Consider the following 19,192-nt stretch of genomic DNA (forward strand, 5'->3'; position numbering starts at 1 on the left):
TCCACTGGTTTACCCCACAAATGGCTGCAATAGCTGGGGCTAGGCCAGGCTGAAGCCAGGAGCCAGGAACTTCTCCTGGGTCTCCCATGTGGGTGCAGGGGCCCAACCCCTTGGGCCATCTCCCATTACTTTCCCAGGTGCATCAGCAGGGAGCTGGATCAGAAATGGGGCATCTGCGTCCCAAACAAGCGCTCAGATGGAATGCTGGCGCTGCAGGTAGCAGCTCAACCCGCTGCTCCACAGTGCCAGCCCCTCTCGACAGTCTTTAAAGCAGGTTTATGAGGTCAAAATGCTCCCGTGATACACAACAGCCAGTGAGCAGCGTGACCTCAGTGCTGAGTACACAAAGGACTGAGCTGCTAGATGAGGGCTGAATGCCACTGTCTGCCTGTGCCCAGCCGGCCTACTCCTCAGACCTGGACCTGGGATGCTGCTCCGTCGCCCATCTCATGAGCAGCGACGTGGCAGACACCTGCACACGCTGCCTTAGTGCACAGGGTTCTCACTCCTGCATCTCTCCACCTCACTGACTCATCCTAGGCCCTGGGGGCAGCCGGACGGTGACCGTGAAGGTTCAAGGTAAAGCAAGGGCACCTGTGGCTCACATGGGTTAGTTCCTCGGACCCTTCCAAGAACACAGCAGTTTGCTTTTCTAGTCTCTGATCAATGCCATAAAGGAGCACTCCAACAGCAGTCTGTTCTTTCTGGTTCACACACATCACACTACACTGCTCCCAGCTGACTAATATTGACTACGCATCTGGAGTGCCACAGCGGGGGAGGACACAGGACTGTCATTTCTGGGGGCTACAGGAGATCCTACTTCGGCAATCTCTAATATGTGGAACCACTTCCCAGGTGTGCATCTCTATCTCAATTTTGCTCTCCTTAGACTACCTGTGCTACAAGTCCCTCTCTTTGCACTGGTTTCCTTTCCTCATGGTACGTTTCCTTGAGCTATCTCTCTGAGTGACTTCTACCATGGAAACAATGGCACTGACAGCCATGCCGGGTCTCTCCTTCAGCTCAGAAGGGGACCGACACACAGGAAACCCAGGCGGATTCTGGCCTTTCTGTTCTGTTCAGGCTTCGCTCGTAGGATCTCACGTTCACGCAGGCCTCTCCCTGCTGAGCAGGAAGACAGAGACGCAGAGGCTGGAGAGAGCTGGAAGAACGCGGTCTTTCCTGACACTGCTGGGGGAAGTCAGGCCCGTGCAGATGGAAGCATACCATGCAGCCAGTGTGCGGAGCAGTTTGGACAGAGGCAGCACTGTCCACCTGCGCCGTGCGGTAGCTGGGTTTCAGAGAAGCCCTGGGATGGGCTGGGTTCATCAGGACAAAGGGGCGGGCAGGAGCAGAGGCAGGCACCATTGGCAGAGGAAAGATGTCACTAGTTTGGAGGGACTTGAGCTTCTGATCTCTTGATACCTGTCTGGGACAGTCTTCCTAAGAAGCGTGGTTCAAGCTCCTGGAGAAAACACTAATGTGTAACCTCTCCCAACACACACACCCCGGGACAACAAAATTTCCTGTGAATTTTCTGACCACAGAATAAAGTGAAATCAAGCAGCCGCCGAACTCAGGTCTGTACCCTGGCATCACTGAAACTGTGTCCTTAATAAATGCTTCCATGCCTACTGCCTGCCTCACTTATCTCCTGTGGCTCCCTAGGGCTAGCATGCCGAAGTCTGACCTTCTGGACTAAGTATCTTCTCCACTCTCTCTTCACCACATGCTAGAGCTAACTAGGGAAGCTCACGCACTCTTCCCAAAGCTACCAGGTGCACACACATTAAACTCCTGGGTCCTGGCTCCACTAGCCCAGTGTCCTTCTGTCTCACTCAACAAGCACTCGGGCAGGAGGCCTGCCTCTGTGGGGCCTCTGCTTTAGCCAGCATCAGCTGCCCTCTCCTCCCCTGCAGCGGTTTCTCACATGAGCCACGGGATGACAGGGGAAGCAGCAAAACACTACAAACAGTAACTAGGTTAAAAAAACGACGACTTCCGTTTCTTGATGTTTTCTTTGAATCTAATAACCTGAGAAACCATTTTTCTTATTTATATCATGACCCAAATATGAAAAGCAGAGTTCATGTTTTACCCTACAGAAAATATTCTTTCCAGGGGAGCCCCGGGCCCTCCCACAACAGCTGGTTCTTGCTGTTGGTCCACGACATGCACCCAGCAGAGTGGCTCACACACCAGAGGCTTTGTCGCCGCAGACCACACAGTACTCCACCACCTGGGGCCGCTGCACGTCCGCCTTGCCCAGCAATCGCTCCACAGAAGCAGAATCCGTGACGATCTAAGAGATCACGAAGCAGAGGAATGTTTAACTACAAATCCCTCATCTTGAGTTCCTAAGCAGGAGAACTCACGGGGCAGAACGGGGGCAGTTCCACCTGATACCCAGATGGCCTGTGTCCCTCCTGGACTGCACCTCCCCCGGGACTGGGGGCCCCGTGAGGAACCACACAGAGATGTCCTCAACTGGAACTCTCTAGCCCCACTCAACAGCCTGCAAGCATGCAGGGCGCTCTTGTCAGAGAGAACCAGGTTTCTTCATGAAATAACTGGGTCCCCCCTGGAGGCGCTGCTGGTGCAGGACTGAAAGCTGAGGGGAGCTTCCAGGTGGAAGAGCACTGCTCCCCTGGGGGAGTCCTGTAACTAACATCACACGAGAAGTGAAAACCAGTTGTTATTAAAAAACGGACTTCACTTTGGGCCAGCAGTAATATTTAAGGTGATCTATGAACACATACAGAATTCACACAGAATCCCCTCGTGAAACACAAGATCTGAGATGACCGGACTGTGCTGTGAGGAAGGAAGGATGAGCTGCGTTAACAACTACGATATACGGTGGCTCAGAAGTACCGTTCTGCGACGGGGGTTGTGGCACAGGGGTTAAGCCCCGGCTTGTGATGCTGCTGTCAGAGCACCATTGCAGGAAGTTCCACTTGTGATCCAGCTCCCCACTGACATGCCTCAGAGGCAGCAGAAGATGGCCCGGGCTATTGGGCCTCTCTCACCCATGTAGAGTAGAAGACTTGGATGACAGTCTGAGCTCCTAGCTTCTGTGTGGCCCAGCCCTGGCCACTGCCTCCATTTGGTGAGTGAACCAGCAGATGGAAGATCCCTTTTTCACTTTTTCAAATAAATAAATCTTAAAAATAAAAAAAAAAGTACAGTTCTTTTTAAAAATTGTTTACTTACTTCCATCTACTTGAAAGGCAGACTGTGTGTGCACATGAGAGAGACAGAGAGAGAGTGAGTGAGGGGGAAAGAGAAAGAGAGAGGGAGAGGGAGGGAGGGAGGGGGGGGCGAGGGGGAGAGAGAGAGAGAGAGAGAGAGAGAGAATGAATGAATGCATGCATTTGTGATTCACAAAAACCGGGGCTGGGCCAGGCCGCAGCCCGGAGCTAGGAACTCCGTCTGGGTTTTCCATGTGGCTAGCAGGTGCCCCTTGGGTGATCATCCATTGCCTCCCAGGCACGTTAGCAGAAAGCTGGACTGGAAGTAAACAGCCAGGACTCCAGCCTGTATTCCCACATGGGATGTGAGTGCTACAAGCAGCGGCTTAAATCACTGTACCACAGGCCCATCCCTCAAAAAGCCCAGTTTTGACAGCTGATTGTTCGTTTTCTGAACCAACCTCAAAAAAAATTTCTTTCCTTCCCCAAGTTTTTCCTTAATAGATAATCCCTCCCAAAACACTTGGATTTTTAGCAACATTATTTGCAATATCCAGAAGGTGGAAGTAATCCATGTATCCATCAATAAGTGCATAAACAAAATGTAGTTCATACATTCATTAGAAACCTTAAAAAAAAATAGACACACCCTAAAAATGGGTGAATCTTAAACACATTATTTTAAGCGAACAGTCACAAAACAACAAATACTGCATGACTCCACTTAAATGATGTACTCAGAAGAGTCAAACTCATAGAGACAGAAAGTGGAATGGTGGTTACCAGGGGAGGGGGGGAGCCACTGTTCAGTGAGGACAGTTTGGGCTCAAGAAGGTGAAGAGTCGCAATAACATGGGTGCACTGAGTGCCACTAAACGGTATGCCTAAAAATGATTGAGAAGATAAATGCCAGGTGCACTTTACCATAAATTAAAACATAATAAACATTTAGAAACACACACACAAGGACCCTACCATGACCCTGACTAGACATGTGTGTCCACTATGGGACAGGGCCTGAGTCTCTGTTCTCGGCGTGCTGGGTTTCGGCAGTCAGCGCTCCCAACCCCTGATGTTCCGCCAGTGTCTGCTCTCCTGCGCTCCCTGCAGCCAGTCCCCAGCCCCATTCTCCCTTGCTAGGGTAGGGAGAAGCAGGGCAGAGATGGAGACAAGAACAGAGGGGCCCAGAGCCAGCAGCTCACAGCAAGGACTGAAGGAAGGCAAGGACCAGGTCTGACAATCTGAACAGAGTCAGAGAGCTAGGAACAAACTGGTTCTCACCTGCTGTGGGTAGCCCTGGCCGATAGCTTTGGGATGCCATGGGCCAATGGCTGTTCTTCAAGGGCTTCCGTGCCAGCTTGCTCACACCACTCTCTTGTTGGCCACTGACTTTTCCTGGCTCAATCTCCATTCCCTCTTAAGTGTTGTAAGTTGACTGTCTTCTGGACCTTGGCACTTTTTGCTAGTATTTATTTTTTTTTAAAGCTTTGGACAAGCAGCCACCTGCCATGTTTTCAAGTCTCGAAAAGATGTTCCAGAGATGGAATTGGCCCTTGAAGGCAAAGGCCAGAGCAGGCCAGCAAGTTCAGTAGCAGAAATGCTGAGACACAGAGCTGCCCCCAGGCCTTACCTGGATCCTGCCAGGGACAAGGTTGTCTGAGGTGGTGAATATGAGCTGCTTGGCGCTGGATGTCTCTGGAGAAGCCAGGATCACCTTCCCGGTTCCAGCTCCATCTGGACCGGTCAGAATGAACTGCTGCTTGGGGGATCCGGAGGCGTCCACAGCTGTGACTATCTGTATCTTCTGTCCTGTCTGCTGGTCAGTCACAATCTACAAGACACAACATGGAGGCCGCTCTCATGGAGCATTTTGGGAGCCAGGGACTTGCAGCTGGTACCCAAAAGTAGTCAGTGCCAGGAGCTGGTGCCTCAGTCAGTGCTGGTCTGAGATGCAATCTCATCAGTTCACGGTGACGTGAGAAAAATGAAACAAGAGTGAACTTCGCAGGAACAACTCTTCATAGGGCCAGTGCTATCCTCTGGTCATACCTTTGGGCTGGCACTGTGGTGCAGCACATTAAGCTGCAGCCTGTGATGCTGGCATCCCATCTGGGCACCGATTCATGTCCTGGCTGCTCCACTTCTGATCCAGCTCCCCGCTAATGATCTGGGAAGGCAGCAGAAGATGGCCCAAGTGCTTGGGTCCCTGCCAACCATGTGGGAGACCTGGATGAAGTTCCAGGCTCCTGCTTTCGGCCTGGCCCAGCCCTGGCCATTGTGGCCATTGGGGAGTGAACCAGCGGATGGAAGATTCCATCTTTCCCTCTCTATCTCTGTAAATAAACAAGTAACACAAATCTTTCAATAAATAAATCTTTATATATAGTAAAAAACCTAATCCTTTTGAAATTAAAAAAAAAATCTAAAAATGCGGAAATGATCACTTTAAAGAAGGGCTGTTTCTGAGCTGAAAAACGTTGCCTCAGGGCTGACAGAATATGGAGAGCCCCCTGCAGACACACGCTGAACTCAGCATCCACTGTCCACCCACCTAATCCACTCCACTCCCTGACCCATGGTCTGTAAGGACAGAGGCTACATTTGAGTCACTGCTACATCCCTAGGACTAGTACAGGGCCTAGCACATGGAGAGAAGACCATAAAGGCTGTGGGATGACTGCAGGCAGCAGGCATGGATTCTGGAGAAGTCCCGCCCTGACTCCTCTGGGGGCTCCCCCTGTCTGGAGCCACCGCTGTCAGAGCTCACCGGCGCCCTCTGTCTTTGCCTAACTGCATCAGTAACTATAAAAGAGACTGACCTCTCTTGCTGGTGCCTGTGGAAGCTCTCGGAGGCTGTTCTAGTCCCTACCCTGTCTCTCTCCCAGTCTCCCAACAGCCCATGCAGCACCCTCTGCCTCCCTTGCAGCAAGCAGGACTCTTGGGACTGGCAGTGCTGGGACTGGGTGGGCGGAGATGGGCTGAGCTTCTGGCTGAACTTGGTCCCCTAGTGCCTGTACAGGCAGGCAAAGTACTGGCACCACGTTTCGACAGACTTTGTGAAAGGGAACACTAAGGTCCGAACAACACTCACACGGTCTAACACATTAGCTTTGTTAACTTTCCAATACTGAAAATCACACAAGGTTGGCTGCTTCAAAATAAAAAGGCAGTGGTGAGTGTACAGCAGACCAGATGTCACTTGGGATGCCTCCATCCCATGCTGCAGTGCTGGCTCCACTTCCAGTCCCAGCTTCCTGGTAATGTGCCCTTTAGGAAGCAGCTACGGCTCCAGTGCTTGGGCCTCTGCCACCCTCAGAGGTCTGGATTGAGTTGCAGGCTCCTGATTTCAGCCTGGCTCAGCATCAGCTGTTGAAGGCATCTGGGAAGGGAACCAGTGGACTGAACTCTCTGTCTCTCCCTCTGTGTCACTCTGCCTTTCAGTTAAATAAATCTCAGATAGAATCACAAACATTTGAAAAATTTTAATTTCATTTTATTTGAAGATAGAGAGGGATTTTCCTTCTTCTGGTTCATTCCTCAAATGCCTGTAACAGAGCCACGGCTGGGCCAGGCCAGAGCCAGGAGCTGCAGCTCTCCCAGGTGGCCACCATCATCTGCTGGCTCCCAGAATGCATTTGTAGAAAGGAAGATCCCATAATGAGATGCAGGTGTCCCAAATAGTGATTTAACTGCTGTGCCAAGCATCTACCTAAAGTAGCTTCATATTACATGAAGTTCAATGGAAAAAATGTTTTTGGGATGGGGGAATAGTATTGTGGTATCGTGGGCTAAGCCCCAGCTTTCCTTAGTGGAGTGCTGGTCTGAGTTCCAGCTACTCCGTTTCTGATCCAGCTTCCTGTTAGCACACTGGGAAGGCCTAAGATGCCCCTGCCACCCCTGTGAGAGACCATGATGGAGTTCTCGGCTCCTCTGTCAGCCTGGCCCAGACCTGGCTTTGCAGGCATTTGGGGGAGAGAACCATAGGATGATAGATCTCTGTCACTCTGCATTTAAAATGCATACATACATTTAAATAATAATAATTTAAAAACCCAGTAACAAAAAAGTGAAGGAAAAGAAAAACCTTCTCAGACAAACAAACACTGAAGGAATTAATCACCAGCACACTTATTGATTACTGGGAGAGAAGTCTTCGGGCAGAAGGAAAAACATTGTGTTAGAAGCCTGGATCTACATAAATAACTGAGGGAAAATGAAATCTTGCTTTCCTTATTCTCAACTGATCTAAACATAACTGTTTACATGAATAATAGTAAGGCTGGCACTGTGGTGTAGTGGGCAGAACCGGCATTCCATATGAGAGCCAGTTCAAGTCCTGGCTGCTCCTCTTCCAATCCAGCTCTCTGTTATGGCCTAGGAAAGCAGTAGAGGATGGCCCAAGAGCTTGGGCCCCTGCACCCATGTGGGAGACCCGGAAGAAGCTCCTGGCTTCTGGCTTTGGACTGACCCAGCTCCAGCTGTTGCACCCATTTGGTGAGTCAATCAGTGGATAGAAGACCTCTCTCTCTGTCTCTCCTTCTCTTTGTCTGTAACTCTACCTCTCAAATAAATAATCTTTAAAAAATAATAAATAAAAACTATCCTTTAAAAAATGAATAATACTAACATTGTGCTCAGTGATTACAGCATACGGGTAAGTGAAAGGAATGACAGCAATGTCACAAAGGAGGAGGAGGGACCTGGACAACTCTGTTGCAAGCAACCTGCACTACACATGAAACCTCATAGTGCCTTTGGTTACATTGGCTCTAACACACCAGCTCTAGGACAACAATTAAAAACAGGTTTGGGGCCGGCGCTGTGGTGCACTAGGTTGATCCTCCGCCTGCGGTGCCAGCATCACATATTGACACTGGGTTCTAGTCCCGGATGCTCCTCTTCCAGTCCAGCTCTCTGCTATGGCCCGTGAAGGCAGTGGAGGATGGCCCAAGTGCTTGGGCCCTGCACCCGCATGGGAGACCAGGAGAAGCACCTGGCTCCTGGCTTCGGATCAGCGCAGTGCTGGTCGTGGTGGCCATTTGGGGAGTGAACCAACGGAAGGAAGACCTTTCTCTCTGTCTCTCTCTCTCTCATGGTCTGTAATTCTGTCAAATAAATAAATAAATAAATCTTAAAAAAAAAAAAAACAGGTTAAAAGAATTGCATGGATATGCTAATAGCAGTGATAGGGATGAGGGGCCAGTGTTGTGGCACAGGGGATTAAGCCGCTGCCTGCAGTGCCAGCATCCCTTATTGGTGCCAGTTTGAGTCTAGTTGGTCTATTTCTGATCCAGCTCCCTGCTAATGTGTCTGGGAAAGCAGAAGATGGCCCAAGTCCTTGGGTCCCTTGCACCCATGTGGGAGACCTGGAAGAAGCTCCTGGCTTTTGGCTTTGGCCTGGCCTAGTCATGGCTGTTGTGGTCATCTGGGGAGTGAACTAGACGGGGGAAGATCTCTCTTTTTCTCTTTGTCCTTATCTCCCCAACCCTTCTAGAGCTCTGCCTTTAAGAAAAATAAAAATAAATCTTAAAAAAAAAGGTGAGAAAAAGAAGCTTCCCACACTGAGTAGAAAAGTTATACAGATGTGATATTAATCCAAATATATTAATTATCACATACTTTAAACGTGAATGGTTTACACACCCTACCGGGAGAAGAGCTAGGAAAACAAACCCAAGATCTAACTTTACAATGCCTATGGGAAGTTCATTTTACATATAAAGACACAGATTGAAAGGGATGGAGAAAGACATGTCATGCTAACATTTGTCAAATAAAGCTAAAATAACTACATTCATTTCAGATTATAAGCAGACTTCAGAACACAGAAAATATCAGGCATATAGAGAGGCATTATATCGTAAGAAAAAAGTCAGTTTTCCCAAAGAACATAACAATCCTCCAAGTGTATGCGCCTAAGAACAAAGTATCAAGGTAAGTCAGGAAAACCCAATAGAACTTCAGGAGCAACACAGCGATCAACAGCTTTAGCTGAGGGGCCTGTGTTTTCCTGCAGGTGACGGACCTATCAAGCTGGCAGCAAGGTCAGGAAGGCTGACCAGAACAGTCCTATCAATCAACCTGATCCCGCTGCCGTTTGTAAAAGAATCCGGCACTGTGGCGTAGCGGGTAAAGCTGCCGCCTGCAGGGCCAGAATCCCATGTGGGCACCTGTTTGAGTCCTGGCGCTCCACGTCCTATCCAGCTCTCTGCTATGGCCTGGGAAAGCAGTAGAAGATGGCCCAAGTCCTTGGGCCTTTGCACCTGCATAGGAGACCTGGAAGAAGCTCCTGGCTCTTGGCTTCGGATCAGCACAGCTCTGGTCATTGTGGCCATCTGGGCAGTGAAGCAGCGATGGAAGACCTCTCTCTCTCTCTGCCTCTCCTCTTTCTGTGTACTTCTGACTTTCAAGTAAATAAATAAATCTTTTTTTTTTAAAAAAAGATTTTTTTTTTTTTAAAAAGAATCCATCTAACAACAGAATATACTTCTTTTGAAACCTGCCTGGACCAGCCACCAACACAGACAACATTATGGGCCATAAAACAGATCTGAACAGATGTTATAAAGTAGAAATCAAGAACACACAGTATGTTTTAGACTTCAACGGGGAATTAAAGAGGAATTTAATAATAGATAACTAAGGATAGCTAGAAAATCCTCAACTATCTGGAAATTAAACAATGTACTTTGGAATAAAACATGATTCAATGAAAAAGTCTTAAAAGAGACTTAAAAAAATTCCAAACTAAAGTCCAGGCCACAGAGATGCATTTGGGAGTCACTGTACATAATGACATTTGAAGCCCTGGGCTCAACAGGACAGACCCTGAGGAATTCCAGCCCTTCTGAGTTAGCAAAGGACTACGGTGATACCCCCAGGTGAGCCTGCCATTATTCCCTATTTCATAAGCAGTGTCTCTAAGTTCAAATGTTAATGTGGTCTCTCTTTCTCCTATAAAACAGATGCACAGCCATTTCAAAGTAGCTGTCCTGAAAAGGCTGGCAGGCTATCTAGCTATCTTTACCCCTGGGTCAAAGAGTATATTTAAATGTAGCAAGAATTTTAAAAAATGTGTTTCAAAAAGCCTCTTAGTTGAAATTAAATGAGGTAAGGATACTGGGAAGGGTAGGGAAAAGGGAACATTCATTTATATTTACATAAAATTTTAACATTAAGCTGGATACTCAACACCAGAAGCATTAACTATAGATATTTATATATGGATAGATATTATAAATAAATGCCAAATTCATAGAAAAGCAACATGCCACTTTACTTACAAACTGACAAAGATTCAAATACCAGCACAATATGCAGTTGAGTATGTGGATGGGAACATAAATTTCCATGACCTCTCTGAAATCAAATAGTTCCTCAAGACAAAGAGGAAGTTCCACTTTGTGCTGCAGAGAACCATCTCCGAAAGACACTGTCACCAAAGCAGAGCAAGGGCCGAACAGCAGGCACAGAGGGCCCACAACACCCGTGTGGAGCTCGGGCGCGGATGTTACACGGTGCTTGTGCACTTACATCGATACGGTGACAGTGGCCAGCTCCTGGGAGGAACTGCAGCGCCTGTCCGCAGAGGAGGAGGCTTTCTCACCCGGCACCCTGTTTGCTGGGAGTGTTCCAGCACACATGCACTACCTATACAACACACACAAAGAAGCAACTATTCCTCTGAGTACAGGGAGGTAGGACTGGAACACTGGAGTGAGAAAGCAAACAGGAGACGGGTGTGCATGGGAAAAGGGCACAGGACAAATAGCAGCGTGCCAGGCAAAGAGGAGGGAGAGAGGCTCCAAGAGTTCAAGAGGCCTTTTGCTGGGAATCGTAATGAAGATTTCAAACTTAAAAACCACATAAACTACACAAGTCCTTTCTAGTAACATTTTTATGTGAGACCTCAATATATAAAAAACTACTTTATTACATATAAATGTACCTTATAAACTCAAATTTAAACATTTAATATAAAGTGAGACCCTGAGTATGATGATGCTCTCCTGAAAAATAAACTTGAAATGGGAGAGTATGGAGGACTATCTCAGGAAACCTCCACATACAAAGACGCCAAGACTAACTACACCCAGGTCTACCTCAAGCAGAGCAAATACAGCAGTCCAGGTGAGCACACTCATAAACTCTAGCATGTAAAACTTAACAAATGAGAGGCTTTTTCAAGGTTAGACTAAACTGTCAGCATCCCATATGGGCACCAGTTCAAGTCCCAGCTGCACTATTTCCCATCCAGCTCTCTGCTATGGCCTTGGGAAAGCAGTAGAAGATGGCTCAAATGCTTGGGCCCCTGTACCCATGTGGGAGACCTGGAGAAGCTCCTGGCTCCTGGCTCCAGATCGGCGCAGCTCCAGCTGTTGCGGCTAATTGGGGAGTGAACCAGCAGATGGAAGACCTCGCTCTCTGCCTCTCTCTTATTCTCTGTGTAACTCTGACTTTCAAATAAATAAATAAATCTTAAAAAAAAAAAAGAGTAAAACATAAAACTTGAACCTAGTGTTTTCTGTCTCCCTCATCTCCCATAGTTCCTGCCTTACCCCCTTTGAACTCCAGAAAATAACAGCTCCAAAACCTGGCACAAGGCTACTTCCCTACTCTGAAGACGGTCACTCTTCCAACCCACAGTCATTGCAGCCGTTAGGATGGCAGGAGCCCGGTGGATACAGCGTCTGCTTCAGACCCTCCCCCACTGGCCTGCAGAACCTGTTATGGTCTTGGCTTCACTGGCACCTTAATTCTCATTATTATTATCGTGATTTGAAACAGTAACGTAAATTCTGGAATGGAAAACAGTGCCATGAAGGACTTTACTGGAACAACTGGAGAAATCTTAGATTATAGACCATGGATTAGAAAACGGCATGTTCAAAATCTCCTGACTCGGTAACCGTGTAAGAGAAAGATACTCTTCTCAGGAAATGCATGCACGTCCAGTGCAAAGCAGTAATGGTTCCAATTCGCCCTCAAACAACTCAGAAAAAAATAACATCCACCATTCAGAATGTGACAGCAAGCAACTGTTGCCTCTGCATAATGGCTACAAGGGATTTCCATGTCCTGTTTTCTCCAAGTGTGAAACTATGTAAGAAGAAAACATTAACAAACCATTAACACAGTTGCTAACAATTATGGAGGTTTGCTTCCTATAGGCTTACAGTATTATCTAATTTAATTCTTTTATAATCCTACAAAATAGGTGCTATTATTGTCACCAAATTACAGCTACAGAAATTAGGTAAACTTTCCATGGGTCACATATCTCAGTGGAGACAAGATGTGATCGTAGGTCTGTCCCATTCAGAACCAATGCTCCTGAATACTGCCCAGCCTGTCATCCTTTTGAAAATAAATCTTCCCTTTTCAGCCTTGCTGGAGAAACCACTACTTGGGGCCCAACCATTGTTATTCATTAAAACAGCAGAGAACCTACTCTTCTCCCAGGCCTATTACTGACTCAAAGAAAATCCATCTGTCTGTGTCTCAGTCTTTCAACTAAACAAACAAATAAAAAAAAAAAAATTAAACAGTTCACAGGGTTGGGGGGAACAGGCATGGTACAGTGAGTTAAGCCACCATCTGAACACCTGCATACCATACTGGAATGCTGGTTCAAGTGCCAGCCACTCTGCTTCTGATCCAGCTGCCTCTATGTATGAATTTCAAAATCCTGAAATTCCATTTCTACAAACTCTAAAAAAAAATTTATGTGAGAGGCAGAGACAGACAGACAAAAATGGAGTGAGAGGCCCCAGCTAACGCCAGTAACTCAACCCATGTTTTCCCAGGGACCAAATTACTTCAGCCATCGTCACTGCACCCCAGGGTATGCGCTAGCAGGAAGCTGGAATCAGAAGCTTGAACCGAGAGATGGACTCAGGAACTCCATGTGGACAGCATCCTGACCGGAGGCTTCACTGCTCAAACGCTGCCTTTCCACGAGCTGTTGAAGAAACCTCTTTTGTACTAACTAGCACACAGTGCACACTATGATGTGCCAGGGGATATCGTAAGCCTTTTAAAAGCCATATCTGATTTCTCAAAAAGCCTATGAGATAAGTGCTATTGTACTGGGATTCGTGAACAGAGACGAGACATGATGGCCAGGAACCAGTCTTAATTTATCATGCCGGCACAAGAATCCACATAAGCACATAATAACCAGGGTTGATGCACTCACAGGCAAGCAGATAATGGCCGCATTCCATTTTTAGGGTAAGTTTCTTTTTCTGTCTGACCTTGGGGAGGTCTCCACCACACTACTGTTATTGACATTTTCTAATGAAAAAACTTAAGCACTGATAAATTAATTGCACAGAGTCAAAAAGCACTGAATGTGACTTCCAGTCAGAGCGCTTGCTCTGAACCACGAGGCTATATTGCCTCTCAAATTGGGAGCAAGTAAGTAGTAAGATGGTACTTCATCTCCATGGTTTGAAATAACAGTTCAGAAGTGTGCTTTCAAAGTTACACGACTGTAAACTTAGAAAAGCTTTTTAAAGAAATGAGGTTGTGCTGCAACTGATGCCACGAGGCTCAGCTCCTCAGTGAACCCCTTGGCAGGTTTGGTTCTGGGAGGAAACTGGAGAAGGCAGGGCTGCCTCTGGCCGCTGGCTGCAACCAGGGGGCTGGGTGCAGGTACCTGAATGCGCTGAGGAGAGGCTACCGTGGAGTCGGTGGAGATGATCTGGATGCGCGGGGAGGGGCTGGTCATCCCTGGAGATTCCGGCCGAGAGGTCTGTGATCGTGGTACCTGCAGGCAAGAAGTGGGATGGGTGACAAGGGCGTTCACAAAAATGCCCAGTGGTGGCCAGAGGGCCATGCCTCTTGGTTTCAGGGTGGCCCTGAACGATAAACCTGTGCAGTACGGACACCGATGACAAAGGGATCAGTGAGATACTGCTGCAGGATGCTCCCCCCAAATACAATCTTGAAATACTTGTTTATGATGTCAAAATTCAAGGTAAAAAAAAAAATCAAAGGAATTTTCAGTTATGATCTCCACAACAACCTCAGTAGTGTGAAACAGTTCAGACATTTGCTTTAAAAATTCAGTGAATGTAAACTTGAGGAAAAATGTTTGGTGGAAAAGAGGTTGTGCTTTACTCAATGCCCAAGAAGAATAAAGTTAAAAGGTCCCAAAGTAACTTTCCACAGATGATGTTTTGAGTATTTTCCACTGCTTCCAAAGCCAGCTGTGAACAGTGCCAGCGAAAAGCTCTCAAAACATGGCAGGAGATGACAAACAAAACCAACACTGCACTGAAAACTTCAGGGATCCGAACTTCTGAAAAGGTCTTGGTAACTTCCCAGCCTCAATGTGATGGGGTTGGCAAGAGCCCATCACTATCACTAGAATTAGGTCAGTATCCACTAAAGGCAAGGTGCAAGTGCTGAGTGGTCATGTGAGTACTTGAAGTGGGTGTCATTTATTTTTCCTCCATTAAAAGTATTTCAGGAGGCTGGCATTGTGATGTAGATGGTAAAGCCATAGCCTGAGTCTTCAGCATCCCACTTGGGCACCTGTTCATATCCTGGCTGCTCCACTTCTGATCTAGCTCCCTGCTAATGGACTGGGAAAAGCAGTAGAAGATGGCCCAAAATGTTTGGGCCCCTGACACCCACATGAGAGACCTGGATGAAGCTCCTGCCTTTGGCTTGGCCCATTGCTGGCCATTGCAGCCATCTGGGGAGTGAGCTGGTAGATAGAAAATCTCTCTCTCTCTCCCCCTCTGCAATTCTTTCAAAATAAACTTTTTTTTTTTTTAAAAAGCATTTTATAAACTCTTCTAAAAAATAAGAGGGACAAACACCTCCTAAGTTACTTACTCTATGAGGCCAATAATTCCTGATACCAAAACCAGATGAAGACATCAAAAGAAAACTACAGACCAATATCCCTTATGGATATAAATGCAATATATCCTCAGTAAAACAACAGTGAACTGAGTCCATCAGTACATAAAGTACTGAACACCATGACTACATGGGGTTTATCCCAGGAATGCAAGGTTGGTTCAACATGGGGAAATCAAGCTGTTTAACACTTCATATAAAAAAAAGAACAAAACAAAACTCAAATGATCAGCACTGAGAACTCACAGTCTGTGGAATCAAACAGAACGGGTTCTGAAACAGGTAGTGCCACCCTGAACCAACAGCTTTAACCCTCTACACTTCCATTTTCTCCAATTCAAAATGGAAACACTGTTACTACTTCATGGGATTGGAGTGAGGGTCACTGAATAATCTAAGCATTAATTCCATTCAGCAGAAGGCAGCTATTACAACCATCACAAATTTTCTGAAAACTGTTCTAAAGCCTGAATTATAAAGTATATATCTTTGATACACATGAAAAACTGTACTAGAGAGTTTTTTGAGCAGAAAATTTTCTTTAATGTAAAATATGTTAAGTTCAACCTCATGTTATACAAAAAATGTAAAAGTACAGGTATAGACCCTAAGTGCTGTGGAACAGCAGGTTAAGCTGCCATGTGCAATGCCAACATTCCATATGGGTGCTTGTCCGAGTCCCAGCTTCCTCACTTCCTGTCCAGCTCCTGCTAATGTGCCTGGGAAAGCAGTGGAAGATGGCCAACTATGTGTGCCCCTGCACCCATGTGGGGGACCTGGATGAGGCTCCTGGCTCCTGGCTTTAGTATGGCACAGCCCTGGCCGCTGTAGCCATTTAGGGAGTGAATCAGCAGATGGAAGATTTCTCTTTGCTTCTGCCTATCCTTCTCTGTAAATCTGCCTTTTAAATAAATGAATAAATCTTAAAAAAAAAAAAAAGCAACAGGTGTAACTCTTCATGATACCTGGATTAGCAATGGTTTAACACAGCACAAGCGAAAAACAACAGGTAAAATGCACTTAAGCAAAATTAAAAACTGATAAGCAGCTTGAATCCAGAATATATAAAGAATTCCTGGTCGGCACCATGGCTCAATAGGCTAATCCTCCGCCTGCGGCGCCAGCACACGGGGTTCTAGTCCCAGTTGGGGTGCCGGATTCTGTCCCGGTTGCCCCTCTTCCAGGCCAGCTCTCTGCTATGGCCCCGGAGTGCAGTGGAGGATGGCCCAAGTGCTTGTGCCCTGCACCCCATGGGAGACCAGGAAAAACACCTGGCTCCTGCCTTCGGATCAGCGCAGTGCGCTAGCCAAAGCGGCCATTGGAGGGTAAACCAATGGAAAAGGAAGACCTTTCTGTCTGTCTCTCTCTCTCACTGTCTAACTCTGCCTGTCAAAAAAAAAAAAAAAAAAAAAAAAAAAAGTGTTACCAGGGCTGGTGCTGTGGTGCATTGGGTTAACACCCTGGCCTGAAGTCCCAGCATCCCATATGGGCACCGGTTCTAGTCCCCGCTGCTCCTCTTCCGATCCAGCTCTCTGCTGTGTCCTGGGATAGCAGTAGAAGATGGCCCAAGTCCTTGGGCCCCTGTAGCCGTGTGGGAGACTTGGATCAGCGCAGCTCCGGCCGTAGCGGCCAATTGGGGAGTGAACCAGCGGATAGAAGACCTCTCTCTCTGCCTCTCCTCTCTGTGTAACTCTTTCAAATAAATAAATCTTTAAAAAAAAACTGTGTTACCAGGGGCAAACAATTCCACACTTCGGTGCACATATAAAAGAAACAAAAACCTAGGTCCAGAAAACTGTCAAACAATGTTCACAGCAGCATCATAGCTAACAGTTTAAAAGAGAAAGCAACCAGTATCTCTGAGAAATGAACAGATAAATCAGGAGTGGTACACAAGCACACCCACCTAGGCTCACAATGGATGAGCCTTGAAGACACCATGATGAGTAAAAGCAGCCAGCTGCAAAAGAGCACATGAAATGTCTACTTAGAGAACCAAGGACGACTAAAAACCAATCAGTACATGCTGAAGACTAGGGGGTGTGCGGGAATACTAGCTAAGGGATGTAGAGGGTCTCTTTGTGGGGTAAACAAAGTGTTTTGGAATTAGAAAGAGGTGATGGTTGCCCAACTTTGTAAATATACTAAATGCCACAGAATTGCAAACTTTGAATAGGCAAATTGTATGTGAATTATATCTTAATAAAGCTGTTAAAATAAGAGAGTGAATAAACAAAAATATTCAACCCATGGTATAAGGGATTGTGATAGAGGTCAGTGTTGAGCAGGGAGTGAGTAGTGTTTAGGAGGGGGCATAGGAAAGCTGCCAGTAGAAAATTTTACCTCTTAAAAATTTATTTGAAAGGCAGAGCGAGAGCTAGAGCGAGAGCGAGTTCTGTAGTTGTTTTTCCATTCACTGGTTCACCCCCCAGTGGCTCACAACAGCTAGGGCTAGGCGAGGGAGAAAGCAGGACTAGGAACTCCATGTGGGTCTCCCACATAGGCGCTGGGGACTCAAGTACTCCAGTCGTCACTTGCTGCCTCGCAGGGTGTGCATTAACAAAGTATTTTGTTTGAACATCACCCAGCACAGTGGTAAAAGGTCAGTTTGGTAACAAGACACACAAATATCAGACGCGATGCCTTTCTATCTTCCCTGCGTCTCAGGGCTCGATGTCAGTCTTAGCCAGAGTCCACTTCTACCCCTTGACCCTGCTCACTTAGTTTATGCTTTAGGATAAACGCCTGGCAGCACTAAGGTGTACGTCACACCCTCGCTAGACACCTGCACCTTTACAAGCAAACTGCTTGTCCAAAGAACTACTGAACTGCTCATCCAAAGAACTCAATTAAAACCATGGGTGTGACAGGATGTTTGGGTATGCTCTCCAACAGACATTTTAAGTATAAAATCACTGTTCCATTTTACTTTTTTTTCTTTCTTCTTCTTTTAAAGGTTTAATTATTTTATTGAAAGGCAGAGTTAGAGAGAAATAGAGATGTTTAACCCACTGGTTCACTCCCAAATGGCTGCAACAGCCAGGGCTGAGCCAGGGCTGGGCCAGGAGCTAGGAGCTCCACCTGGGTTTCCCACGTAGGGGACAGGGCCCAGGCACTTGGGTCATCCTCTGCTCCCTTCCCTGACACATCAGCAGGGAGCTGGATCAGAAGTGGATCAACTGGGACCTGAACAGTCACTCATATGGGATGCAGGCATTGCAGGCAGAGCTTAGCTCACTGGGCCACATCGCCAGCCACTTCACAACCTTTCTGAAACTAACCACACTTGCTCAACACAGAAATGTTTAGCATCTACAGAGTCTGAGCGGAAGCCTTGCTCTTCTGGCCAGCCTTTCCTGATCCCTCAGGGTGGTAGGAACGCCCTCCTCTGGGTTCCCACAGTCCCCATCTTGGCACTCCCCATAGGGCACTGACATCTCTACAGCAACCTCCGAGGGTGGGAGGGAATATTTCCTACTTCTCTTATTCCCAAAGCCAGGCCCACAATGAATGCTTCATGAATGAACACTTACTACCTCAATGAATGAATATGAATCCTGCAACTCTGCCTAGATCTTTTGTTTTACTCTGCTCTTGTGCTTATCCACTAATTAGATAGCCTGCAGGTGTAGTATGTCACCACGTAGCAGTTTCATCTTCGAGCCAAGGAGGACTGGCTGCACTAATACAGGTGGGTTAATTAAGCTGATGGTTCATACATTTTCACCCTGAACGGGGAACCTTTTTATTTCATCACAGCGCTGTTGGACAGCTCCCATGCAGGAATTCACCAAGGCACAACAGAGGAATAAGACGTATTTGCAAAGTAAAAGAACACTCAAGAGCGAACTATGCCTGGCAAGGTTTGCGGCAGCCCCTCATCGTCCTGAGATGGAAAACGGAATATTCATAGGTGGTGCTGTGGGCAGAATTCCCAGGGGAAGGGAGGGATTTAAAGGAAACTAGTAACTGCCCATTTTTTGGCGTTAAGTCTCACGACATCAGATTCATGACTGGGAATGGGATGTTGGTCATGGTAATTTTGTTATAATGTTATTACAATGAACTATAGGTTATCACCGGCTGCATGGCAGCCATGTTGGTAATTTCTAGTTGGCATAGGT

General features: G+C 46.9%; 1 protein-coding gene across 9 annotated transcripts in view; it reads right to left on the reverse strand.

Moving 5' to 3' along the window:
* Positions 1 to 19,192, reverse strand: part of NR2C2 (nuclear receptor subfamily 2 group C member 2) — an 81,798-nt gene that overhangs the window by 22,560 nt on the left and 40,046 nt on the right. For 5 of the 9 annotated variants that reach the window (XR_009866758.1, XR_009866759.1, XM_062200508.1 and 2 more), the window contains 3 exons: positions 13,855 to 13,965; positions 4,825 to 5,025; positions 2,203 to 2,305 (listed from right to left, as the gene is read on the reverse strand). Coding sequence is in view for 7 of the 9 variants with exons in the window: in XM_062200505.1 (XP_062056489.1) it covers positions 2,203 to 2,305; positions 4,825 to 5,025; positions 13,855 to 13,965 (415 nt within the window). In the remaining 2 variants the exon portion in view is untranslated. Of the gene's footprint in view, positions 1 to 2,202; positions 2,306 to 4,824; positions 5,026 to 13,854; positions 13,966 to 16,974; positions 17,029 to 19,192 lie in introns of all 9 variants that reach the window. The other 4 variants (XM_062200511.1, XM_062200507.1, XM_062200509.1 and 1 more) reach the window with 1 other exon arrangement.

Source organism: Lepus europaeus, chromosome 9 (genome assembly GCF_033115175.1).
Source record: "Lepus europaeus isolate LE1 chromosome 9, mLepTim1.pri, whole genome shotgun sequence".
NCBI classification, from domain to species: Eukaryota; Metazoa; Chordata; class Mammalia; order Lagomorpha; family Leporidae; genus Lepus; species Lepus europaeus.